This window comes from Protobothrops mucrosquamatus, unplaced genomic scaffold (genome assembly GCF_001527695.2).
Source record: "Protobothrops mucrosquamatus isolate PMUCROS unplaced genomic scaffold, P.Mucros_1.0 scaffold_218, whole genome shotgun sequence".
Classification (NCBI taxonomy): domain Eukaryota; kingdom Metazoa; phylum Chordata; class Lepidosauria; order Squamata; family Viperidae; genus Protobothrops; species Protobothrops mucrosquamatus.
The window spans coordinates 753,059-766,286 of NW_015386294.1; the positions used below are offsets into that span (position 1 = coordinate 753,059).

Here is a 13,228-nt window from a genome sequence, read left to right on the forward strand (position 1 = left end):
TGATCTTTATTCTATGCCTCTGTTCATACAACCCAGGATTGTATTAGCTTTTTTGGTTGCTGTTGCACACTGCTGGCTCATGGTCTAGTGATCATCCACTAGGACTCCAAGGTCCCTTTCACAGTTACTGTTTTTAAGCCAGGTCTCGCCCAATCTGTATTTGTACCTTTGATTTTTCCTGCCTAAATGTAAAACTTTGCTTTTCTCCACATTGAAACTCATTTTGTTGGATAGGGCCCATTGTTCAAGTTTGTCTAGATCTTTTTGGATCCTGAGTTTATCTTCTGGGGTGTTGGCTACTCCTGTCAGTTTGGTATTATCTGCAAATTTGATAAGTTCCCCTTCAATTCCCTCATCTAAGTCATTTATGAAGATGTTGAAGAGTACTGGGCTTAAGATGGAAGTACTGGGCCTAAGGCAGAAGGACTTGGCACCTTTCAGTCAACTAGCTAGATCTAATTGGGCTGAAACGGTTACAAAGCCCACACTTTCAGGAGGTTCAGGGGCTGAGGCAAGAAGATGCTGTTTTCCATGGCAACACCAACACTGTGGAGTAATCTTGTGGAGAGCAGCGTACCTCCTTTCAAAAGCCCTAGAAGACTGAGCTACTTCAGAGAGCCTTTTCCCATTTTGATGTGACGTTGCCATCATTTATTTTTTATTGAGTGGTATCACTAGACAACCCATGATACCTTGGCTCATTGTTTCAGAGATACTTCCTTATCAAATTCTTCAGTGCCTTCAACAATTGCAGAGCTACTAATGCACTTTTAAAAATTCAGGCAGCTATTCAAAGAGGTATCTGTCTTGAAAGTAGCCCCTGTTGAAGTGTATATCACAGGCAAACATCAGCAGTTGACCACAGGAAATGTTTTAAGATGTTTTGTATTATATCATAAAATGCTTTATGATCATTTTTATCTCATAAAATTTGCCACATTTCAACTCCACTGGAGTCATGGATCCTAGATTTTTGAGACGTTCTATAAATTAGCCAGTTTGAGGTACCTTGGTTCAGAAATAATGCAGCGTTCAGCTAGATAAAGTCATGGAAGTTTAGTAGCATACAGATTGTATTGCTGTGGATTTTCAGTTTTTGTATTAGGTATGTTTTATATCCTACTTTTTCCTATGTAAGCTACTGAGAGTTTATTATCATTGTGGTGGCATAAAGTATATTTAATAAATAAATAATTTTATAATTTCTTTATCTTTAAAATAAAGGGACTAGATATATTATGTTTTAAAAGAAAAACATTTACATTCAGATGCATTTTGCAATCTATGTCCTACTATATAATGCATGTACAAGACAAGATAGAAAGACTTGCATGTGTATTAGAGAACAAATAAAAGTATACAATATTGTCAAGAGAGTTAAAGAATTGAAATGGAAACGGGCTGGTCACATAGCAAGAAGAACTGATGGCAGGTGGACCAAGGCAGTCCTAGAATGGATCCCACTTGATCAAAAGTGTCCATGAAAGAGACCTAAAGCAAGATGGATCAACGACATCAGCAAGTATTGCGGGCCCAATTGACAAAAGAAAGTCTCAGGACTGTATTGGTTGGAAACATGTGGAAGAGGCCTTCATCCTGCATCCTGGAATCTGACTCAGAAAATAACACACTATAGCAGTGTTTCTCAACCTTGACAATTTTAAGGCATGGGGACTTCAACTCCCAGAATTCCACAGCCAGCAATGCTGGCTGTGGAATTCTGGGAGTTGAAGTCCACATGCCTTAAAATTGTCAAGGTTGAGAAACACTGCACTATAGTATACTGCTCAAAAAAATAAAGGGAACGCAAACCCCTTCAGTTCCATGTTAAAATGTTCCCTTTATTTTTTTGAGCAATATATTTACATACAATATTCAGGTTCTGTCCTTTTTTCTCACATACTGATAAATAAAACACCTGCATGATCTTAATATCATTTTCACCTTTGTTCCCACATCAACTATTCATGTAGTGGATTTTTTCCTGGTACTGTAATACGTTGTTCTCCAGCATAGAAGCTGTTAAGATAAAGAGCACTCATTTTTTAAAAAAATGAAAGAATATTCTTCAGTTAACTAGTTTTGACAACCTCCTGATTAGTCTGTATCTGTTTGTTTTGGCACAGAAATTCTTCATTGTAGGCCCTGGTACTTTGTTCTTCTTTACAGTTTCCGAAGTACGATTGTGTTTCCTCTAGCAGTTGGGAAAACTGTATATTCCTGTTTCCTTTATAAATGTAAATGTCAGGATTTTTGTTTGATTTTTTCCCATATTTTCCATTTTGTTAATAATTTTTATTGAAATATGTCCAGACTTGATTCATTCTCTTTTGTTTTCCTATGAACAGACTGGAGGGCTAAAACATGATGTATTAATTGAAGGGAAAGAAAAAAAGAAAAAGCAATATTGTTGTTGTTATTTAAAATGCAGTCATAATTGTTTACGAGGGAAATGCTTCCATTTATTATTGCTTTCATGAAGCTTTTTAAAAATTAGGTAATAATGACAAAATTATCTTAAAGTATATAGTGTATGTGTATATACATATACATATACAAATATATACATATACACACACACACGTGTGTGTGTGTGTGTACCTGTGTCATCCTGGTATTCTTTTTGTATCCCTTATTCAACTGAATGTAAAATAGCCATTTTGACCAAACTAAATAAAGACAAAGGGTAAACCTGATTTGTTTATTTGTTTATGTGTTTTGGCAACTGATTCTTGGCAACTACTTAAACAAGTCCTTATAGTTTTCTTAGCAAGATTTGTGGAAGTGGTTTGCCCTTGCCTTCTTCCTAGGGCTAAGAGAAGATAATGGCCCAAGGTACCCACCTGGCTTTTGTGCCTAAGGCAGGACTAGATTTTAATCTGGTTTCCCAATTTTAATCTTCTCCTTGGTAGTTGTTTCATTTGGGTATTGTTTTCTACCTGTTTCTTTGACAGTGTATGTTATAAATGACTCTTCTTAAGCAGAAGTCATTACAAGACTACTTAGCCCCAAAGAGTATCTATAAGGCTACTTAGTCCAAGAAGAAAAACAGGACCTATAACATAATATGTAAGGACGGTAACAGACACTGTTTAGAACAGACAGGCAGAAGACTAGCAGAGTGCTTCCATGAACACCAATTAGCAGTCACAACATATGGACAAACTAAACCTCATAACTGTTAACATCAAATAAAAAAATGCTAAGGAATATTTAGAAGCTTGGCATTCAGACAAACCAGCCATCAAGACCCATAGAGATAAAGCACATTTAGATGCTATTCAAATGAGACAATAAAAAACTAAGAACAATTCCCAGTAGCCAACATCTAGATTAGCAGGCAAATAATCAAGCAGAAAACACTATGCAAATCAAGGAACTACTGAGGAGAAAACTACACTCCATTTAATATTGTCAGGGGAAATTATTGCATATAAACAGAGAGCAAGCCCCACAGTTGCTTATACTGGTGATGTTACTTAGTTGAGTAATGAAATGTCTGCAAACAAAAATCCAAGCTCAGAGAGTGCCAAGGACTCTGCAGTTCAACCTGAGTTACATATATTCTCTTCTATTAGAGGCAAAGCAGTGTTTGATCCTGTAAGAGTTGTAGCATTTCACACAAACATAAGCAAAGACAATACTGAATCACTATCAAAGGGCTTGTGAGAGTCTGGGGGATAAAAATGGTAGAAGTGGTCTAAAGATCACTTACCCCAAATCTGTGCATCTGCTGAGGCAAGCTGTAGCTCTCCAAAGCATATGCCTTTTAATTAAATTTGGTAGTTGGAAAAGATGCTACCAGATGCCTTCTGATTTTTTTTTATCATCATAGAATAACATGGCTCTTCTCATACAATGTCCCAAATCATTAAGTATGTTTTATGGTTGAATGGAGATTGAAATCTATGGCACAAGCCAAACATGAGCCGCCCTGAGTCCGCAAGGAGAAGGGCGGGATATAAATTCGAACAATAAATAAACAATAAATAAATAAACATTAACCCACTGTTCTGAGCTCAAAGAAATTTGTTGCAGAGCTCTGTGTAAGTGGAAATAAGGCAAATAGACAAAATTTACAAAAATGCAAGACAAAGAGAAAAAAAATTAGTAGGAGTCTCTGACAATATATTTGGATATTTAGGATTTCTATCTTATTTGATCAGTTAATGATGGAAAGAGAATTGATTATAGTCAATTCTGATTGTTTGACCGATTATCGTCCATTTCTGAAAGGTATTAAATCCGGTGCCCATTCCATTCAGCTGTGAAAATATTATCAAACATTAATATGACTGTTATTTTCCTGTATGACATACATTTCTGCTTTAAACATGAGTTTCATTGAATGTGACCTGTGTATATGTCTCAGGTTTCATAAGCAATTTGTCAGAAATCTTAGGGAGAAAATTCCTTGCTGATAAGACTATACTCTCATTGTTACTCTGTTTCTTCCAGTGGCTTTCTCGAGATGCTGATGGAAATCTTAGTATTCAGTTTCTTGGAACAGTGGTGAGTAATGCTAAACTTTACCAGCTATTCATAGACGTTTTATAAAAATTTAACATAGTTTTCATTTCACATTTTATACAAATTTAACATACTTTGTTTATTTCACATTTTGTGTTATCTAGTTATGAATGAATATGTATTTTGATTAAAAGGGGAAAACCTTTTTCTCCATATTTTGAGCATTTTTCCTTTCCCACCTTTGCCTAAACTATAATAACACCTATTAGGTTCTCTCTCCGTCTCTGTCTCTCTCTGTCTCTGTCTTGGTCTCTCTCTGTCTCCCCCTCCCTCTCTCGCTCCCTCAGATGATTATATAAGATGGCTAAGGCAGTGTCCTCAACCTTTGTGGCTTGGCAACCTGGTGGAGGGGGGAGGGAGAGGGGAACCAGGCCTCATGAGAGGCGGTCCGGTGCGCACGTGTGCACAGCTCAACGTGAGTGAGCAATGCAGCCCGGTTGCAAATTGGCCGTGACCCAGTAGTGGGCTGCGGCACGGGTGTTGGGGATCCCTGGGCTAAGGGAAAGAACTATGCATCTGGGGAGTAGCTACACAGCTCACTGGTTGATAAGCAATGAATCTGCAAACATTTAGAGGCAAGTAAAGTTGACTTACAACAACGGTTTAGTGACTGTTCGAAGTTACACTGTAAAAAATGACTTATGACCATTTTTCACACTTATGACCATTGCAGCATCTCATGGTCACATGATCAAAATTTAAATGCTTGGCAACTGATTCATATTTATGACGGTTGCAGTCTCTCGGGATCATATGATCACCCTTTGCGAACTTTTGACTAGCAAGGCCAATGGAGAAGCCAGATTCACTTAACAACTGTGTTACTAACTTAACAACTGCAGTGATTCAAATTCACTTAACAAATATCTCACTTAGCAACAGGAATTTTGGGCTCAATTGTAGTTGTAGGTCAATCCAGATGGATTCATAACTGGCTGACCAACCTCATTCAACGTGTAGTCCTTACTGGAACTACATCTACATGGAGGGAACTAGGCAGTGGAGTACCTCAAGGTTCTGTCTTAAGCCCAGTATTCTTCAACATCTTCATAAACAATTTGGTTAAGGGGATAGAACAGGAACTCATCAAATTTGCAGATGACACCAAGCTGGTGGGAATAGCTAACATTCCAGAAAATGCTCATGAAAATAGGGGTGACATAATAGCGGTCTTCCATTATCTAAGGGGCTACCACAAAAAAGAGGGGATCAACCTGTTTTCCAAAGCATCTGAAGCAAGACAAGGTTTTTAAGAAGGATTGGAAGGCCTATTGTCTGAAATGGTATAGGTCTCCTGTTTGAGCAGAGGGTTGGACTAAAAGACCTCCAATGTCCCTGCCAACTCTTATTATTCTGAATATCAACTGGCCTTTGTCAGACTTGAATTCTTAGCTGAGAGGAAGCAACTTCTTATTTTCAACAGAATCACAATCAAACAATAGTTTGTGCATGCCTTTATTCTTTGTGTGTATGTGTACATTATATATGAAATGCATTTCTACCTGCTATTGTCATGGGAAAAAGTAAAAGAAGTGGGAAATCTAAGGATAAGTTGCTACCTAATGTTAGAATCTAAATAAGAACAAAAATTAAAGTTTAGTCAGATGCCTATCTTGGAATATAATAAATCTTTAAACCCAGACTAGTGATAAATAGGATTTTTGATAGAACAGACTAATACTGAAAACTCCAAAATGGGTCACAGCAGATGATAAAAAGAACCATCACAAACATTTCTAGGTAGTACCAATTTATGATGGTATCAGGAAAATTGAAACTCAGAAAGGTAGCAAATGATGCTAAGAACAAAAAACAAGATCAATTAAAAATAGAAGAGCAAACAGGAGAAAAAAGAAAATGACAAAGAAGTTGCGTATTTTGAGGAATTATTTATCAAATTACATGAGATGAAAGGATAATCTTTTGAATAGCTTTGGATTGTAATAGTTTTGGGTGGTTGACTAACTGCTTTCTGATGAGTATGCAGAGTTGTTAGGCACTTATAGGAAGGCAAGTTTTAAAGGGTTATTGAGTTTAAAGGGTCCTGAGAACTGAAAAAGGAACAAGAAGAAATAAAACCCTTTTCTACTGGTAGTCTCTGAGAAGAAAAAGTGAAGAACAGATATGCATCTGTACCTTCAGTACATACTATATGGTAAGTTTGCCTTTGTGATTCAAAAGAACAGCACATATTATACCAAATACAAACCTCATAGCTGTCCTTAAAGAAAAAATGAAAGGATTGGAGTAATGTATGGCCACATTTCAGATGATGAGAAAAGACATTTATCAGCTCAAAGACAGGACAGAAACAACAGAAACCAGCAGTGGAAGCAACTATTTATGAGGAAGACAAATACAGGAATAAGAGCAAGCATCAAAAGCAAGAGACGTAGAAGATTCTGCTAGAAATAATAAATAGATTTGAGGCCTTGGGTTGTGATCATTCAAGGAAAGAAAAAAGACACTGCAGAACAGAAACATAACAGTAGTAGATTCTTCAAGAGAAGACAGGATGCATCTTTGCCCTTTAAAAAGAGAAAGAAAAAAGTCGTGATAATTGGTGACTCACTACTATGAGAAATTCAGACAAATGTATGTTGTCTAGCCATGTCAGCTTGCAAAGTGGCTGTCTGCCAGAAACAAGGATCAAAGATGTGACAGAACAAATTTCAAGAATTTTAAGTCCAGAAACATACAATTTTGTTAATATCTGCAAGAACAGATTGTCATGCATAATAAATACATGCTTTCAGCTTCCTCCTCCTCCTCCTCCTCCTCCTCCTCCTCCTCTTCCATCTCCATCTCCATCTACAACAAGAAGCACTGGATGGGGTGGATATCCATACAACCCACTAAAGAACTCGCACCCATACAAACAGACACAATTCTAAATTAAGTGGAAATACTATAACATCATTTCTAAAGGACTGAAAATGAAGAATCCTCTACAATTTATGTATTGCACTGACTGCAGCCAAAGATGATGTTGCCAATAAAGGAGAATATTCATAGCTCAGGGTTGACATGAAGTCCTTGGTGCTCTATGAGCTTGGTTGTTTTCTTGCAGATGTGTCATTACCCAAACTAGCTAACATCATCAGTGCTAGTCCTAAGGCTAGGCTAAGATGACGTTACATCAGGCTGTTTCTTTACTCATTGTAACAATAGGAGTATCAGTTTTCATGGACTGTACTCAAAAGTCGCTTACATAAAATACATCACAGACCTCCTAAGAAAACTTGTAATTTCCCTAACATTTTATCCACTATGGATATTGAAAGCACTAAATCCCAACATAACTCACAAACACAGACCTAGAGCCATTATTTCTTTCAAAACAGCACTCTCTGCCAACACACTGTATATCTTTCTATCCACCAGTAACTATATCATCATTGGCAATAACTTGTACCTGCAAATCACTGACTCAGCCATGGGCACACATATGCCAATATCTTCATGGTTGTAGAGTATAGAGACAATGGCCTTGACATCCCTCTCTCAGTTCCCTGAGGCAACAAGCAAATAAAGTTTTCTTAAGTTTATACAAAGATAAGAGATTTTAAAAACCCCTAAGGCAGGTGCTCCCCTAATTCACATAAAGCTAAAAGAGATAGGAGGGGAGGCATATATTAGACTTGCAAGATTCTGTTATTATACAGGTAGTCCTCAACTTACAACAGTTCATTTAATGACCATTCAAAGATACAATGGCACTGAAAAAAGTGACTTATGACCATTTTTCACACTTATGACCATTTCAGCCTCCCCATGTCACAGGATCAAAATTCAGACACTTGGCAACTGATTCATATTTATGATGGTTGCAGTGTCCCAGGATCACATGATAACCTTTTGTGACCTTCTGACATGCAAAGTCAATGGGGAAGCCAGATTCACTTAACAACCTTGTTACTAACTTAACCACTGCAGTGATTCACTTAACAACTGTGAGAAGAAAGGTCATAAAATGGGGTGAAACTCACTTAACAAATGTCTCACTTAGCAACATAGGTTTTGGGCTCAATTGTGGTCGTAAGTCAAGGACTATCTGTATTCATTCTAATAAAATTAGCTTTAAGCCAACACGTCTTGGTTCTTGATCTGGTCTACCTTATAGGTCTGACAGTGATTGACCTAGAACAGCACTTACTCATACCCCTTGAAGCCTCTTCTTTACATGAGATACAGCTGTTTTTCACCTGAATTGTGGAAATAAATCATCAAATTCTATCCTGACCTCAACAGTTTCCATTCTATTATCAGCCTCATCCTAGTCCTCTCAACCTCTCATCTGCTATTGCTATAGCTCTGGAATCTGAGGTCTTGGCTAGAGTATTCCAGAGTCCAAGAAAATTTTTGGTAAAGAGGAATAGCTCAGATTAATGTCAAACACCAGGAAATCAGGAGAATCAGGCACATCAAATGAGTATAAAGATTTATTACAAGTCTAAGCATTCTACAAGAATCTGAGCTACTAACAGCCAAGGGAAATTAGCGGGAGATAAGAAAAGAATTCAAGATGGGCTGAACTAAGAGCTCTTGGGGGCGTGCAGGGACTCATGACTAATGATGCGTTTGACCACTCCCTTTGGCTCAGCCTGGTCATCTCCTATACTACAGCCCATATTGGACAGTGACATTGAACTTTCTCAGGGATTCAGGGTGACAAATTTGCAAATAATTAACCACTCAGCCCGAACCAGATTCTCATAAGCAACAACAGCAACAAAGGACTGCAATAAAGCAATTTATACAATAAGATACTAACGCCAACATAGGAACCAGATTTTTCTACTTTGCCCTGGTATCAACAGCACCATCATCATTACAGGCCCCAAAAAGTACAATCATAAGATTAGAGGTGCTTTCCTCCAATGTGATAGGTGCCACCATCTGTCAGCTATGGTGCTCTGGATTCTGTATGGGGAAAAAGGGATAAACTTTGTGCAGAAGTTGAGCCGGTGGGACTGCATCCAGTGGGAAGGCAGAGCCAGGATGTGCGACTATTTGTCCTACATTATGGATTGGCTGGGGACAAGTATCCCTTGGCAAATCGCCTGGGATGAGGGTGCGGGGGAGGAGTGCCAGGGGATTATTAGTGGGTGAGGAACACCGGCAGAAAGCCAGCTTATATGACATAATTATAATAATAATAATAAGATCAATGACTGCAATGGTTGGCTGTGGCAGGGGGTGCATGGTGAAGTGGGGACAGCCATGCCAGCGGTTAATTGTCCTAGACCCTAATAAAAATGTATTGGTTAGAAAAGGTGATACCATAATCCTGATTTAATACTTAAGAGGTTTCAAGTATTAAATTGGTTGTTCAGTCCTCACCACGCTAGCAGTATTCAGAGCTATTCTAATCTCAGGAAAAGTTTCCAAGTCATTATGGTATGGGAATAGTTCATTGTTACACCTATAGACAGGTGCACTATCGAAAGGACTGTTATCTGTTGGTATAAAAGAAGTCTGTTTATAATTCCAGCTGAATATTTGTTCTTTTTAATTTTGTGATAATCCTGCAATTGAATATACTAGAACTAGATATTCAAGTAAAAAGAAAGTATTATTCAAAGGTATGGGCTTTGATTCTTAAACTTTACCAGCTTTGAAAAAAAAATTGAATAGATTAGAGATACTGGAAATGTCCCTTCTGGGGGAATCAAATGAATGTCTATGTAGCTCAAATCTTAATATTCAGTTATAGGTTTAACAAAGTTGGTTAACATAATTGAATACAATTGCAGTTCACCATGTTTTGTTTTAAAACTGTCATACTCAAAAATTATATATTTAGAATTATATAGTACATGCCAAAATGGGTTGCAAAATCTTCAAATCTGCTTTTATGAAAAATCATTTTTGAAATATTTAAATATTGAGGATGGGCAGCATAATCCAAATTATATCTTGACTTTGCTTTACCACAACTGCCTAAATGATTACTGAATTTTTTGCACTTTTCTTGTTAAAATAAAAAAAATAAAACTAATTATTTTATTAGAGGTAAGTATATGCAAGAAATATATTTACCCCATTTTAAATAATTAATCCATATATCAAATGTTAAATATTATTAAAACAGAAGACAAATTTAATGAACTTATCTAATATGTTTCAAAACAACAGTCTGTAACTTATATAATAATTTAAAGAACATGGGATAGTTGCTTGTTCATAGAACTCTTATGTCTTTGCCAGGAACAAGAAGCAAAATGGAAAATGAATTCATCAGCTTAACAATACTCAAAATTCTGGTTTTAGCTAGGGAGCCACAACCTTCAGTTGTGAATTCCTGATGTTCTTATTTTCTCATTTGCCACTTTTTCCCTGCAGTTCTCTTCAAATGAGGTAGAAGGCTTTTTATAGAGCACATCTGAAAACGGGCTGGGAATAAACAGTTTGGAAGAATTTCAGGAAGAAAACAGGGAAATGATCAGTTGCTTTTTGCTCCTGTATTCTGTATCCAATTAATCTAGAAGTGATAATCAGGCTTTGTCGCATTTATGTCATATAAATAATAAGACATATACTCTGGTTTCTCTTCAGATTGTATAAATAAAACAGATTGGCTGGTTGTGTGCATGTTGAAGATATATATGATTCCAATACATTAGTGGTATATTATGTTTAAGAGTGTATTTGAAATTGAATTTCTGTTGTTGGGGATGGTGAAATAAATGGCATTTTGGAATGTAACTGGCAAATTCCCTTTTATTTTCATACGGTTCTACTATGAATCTCAGTGACACAAAATCAAATGAGGAGGTTAAACATAATTTAAATCTCATATTTTAAATTAAATTTTCTTTTTATTGACAAGACTTTTTACAAAAATAAAAAGATGAGATTTTATTTCTCATTACTCTAAAGTGCTTCAATGATACAAGTAAAATGAGCAGGTTTTTACAATATTTTAACATCTTGAATGCTATTAATATGACCCTTGATACTACATCACAATTAGATTTCAAAGGAAGCATTTCAGATATAACAGCGATTAATGACAACCATTGAAAACAATTTTGAACTCCATCAGTTTAACTCAGGAGGGCAAACTTAATATGATAATTTATCTAGTTGAATTGTATCAGCTTAGCAGGAAAATATGCAAATATGTGACCCTTACCTAGCATGAAAATAGCTGCTGTGCTGGTAAATTTATCAGTTCCATTAATGAACTTTAGGGAACTTTGGAATTTTCAGTATTTGTTCCCTTGGAGGCTGGAAACCAAACCTGAACTCATACTGGGACCATTCTGGTCTGCATATTTCCATAATTTGCTGCTGCTACTAATATGACAGCAAGACGCAAATAACTGTTTCTAATAATATCAGATGGAGTTGTGGAGGACAGCATTTTAATGTAGTAAAAGACCTCCCTGTGGGGTTGTTATTGGCACTATAGAACAGCAGTTACACAGTTGCAACAATAGTCCCTTAATTGATTCGTTTAATTAGCAAGAGACGAAGCTTGTGCTATGTCTTGTCATCTGAGATCATGGAAAATTAGACACAAAGTCTCTGTTTGTACCACACATTTTTCTGTTTTTATTAAGTATGGGAAATGAAAGTAACTAGCCCTGCAAGGCAGATGTTTTAAGGTATATGTTGGAAAGTTAAAAGTTTCATTGGTTTTCAGTGTAGATAAGTTGTTAGACACCACTGATGGTGATAGATTTGTTTGATGTTTCTATTGTAAATGTTTACAGCGTTTGTGGACAATTCTGTTGATCAGTTTTTGGTCTTTATACTCTTAGTTATAGAAATGTTAGTTATACATTTGTGTTTTAGCAACCCTTACCACACTGAACTTTTAAATTCTAATTCAGATAATTTCATCTAATCTATTTATGTTACTAGTGAATTCCTAGTGAATTCCTATCTAACAGAAGATCATTATACAGCCTAGATTATTAATTTTCAATTTTCAGTGTATTTCTGCTTTATTTCACTTATTTTATGCCAATATGGGGCAAAGAGAGAATCGTGAAACCAAGTGGTTTTCCTGATTCTCCTGTAATAGGCCTCATACCAATTGCAAGTTATGTCTTTGATTATTTCCTCAGACAAAGAAAGAATCATGAAACCAATCCTTACAACTGGTATTTTTACTTTACAAATCACCCCAGAAGGTTGCAAAATCAGATTGTTCACATGACTGCTATAGCATACAATCATAATGGGCTGCCTCCATTATGGTCGTATGTTGAGAACTACTTGTGTAATTTTTATTAAAAGTTTTAAGAGCATTAATAAGCATTAATACAAGCTAAATTGGAATAGAAAAAAAATAGAAATAACAGAAAACCTAAAAGTGAAATAAGACAAGGAGATAGGAGAAAAAGAAACATATAAAAGTATAAAAAGTTAGCTTGCTATATTTGTCACAGCAGTTATAAATACAATTATATTTTAAACTCCCTCTCTAAAATTACTTCATGACTCTTCTTTCTATAATTCAACCAGTTTAATCATCAAAATCATAAATCATAAATTCATTTTTATCATCAATAAATGTAGATATTGTCCTTTCTGTGATCAAAGAAGTCAGTTTGTCCATCTCAGCAAGTTCTATGAATTTTACCAATCATTCCTCCATAATGGGTGGTGCCAAATCTTTACATATTAGTGCATGTCTTACTGCGATAATTGTATATTGAAATAATCTTACAGGGATTTTTTTCTA

At 36.1% G+C, this 13,228-nt stretch overlaps 1 protein-coding gene across 1 annotated transcript in view; it reads left to right on the plus strand.

Annotated features, from left to right (window-relative positions):
- Positions 1 to 13,228, plus strand: part of PCCA (propionyl-CoA carboxylase subunit alpha) — a 233,974-nt gene that overhangs the window by 170,915 nt on the left and 49,831 nt on the right. Inside the window, exon 21 of the mRNA XM_015827965.1 lies at positions 4,459 to 4,512. Within this exon, the coding sequence (XP_015683451.1) occupies positions 4,459 to 4,512 (54 nt within the window). The remainder of the gene's footprint in view (positions 1 to 4,458; positions 4,513 to 13,228) is intronic.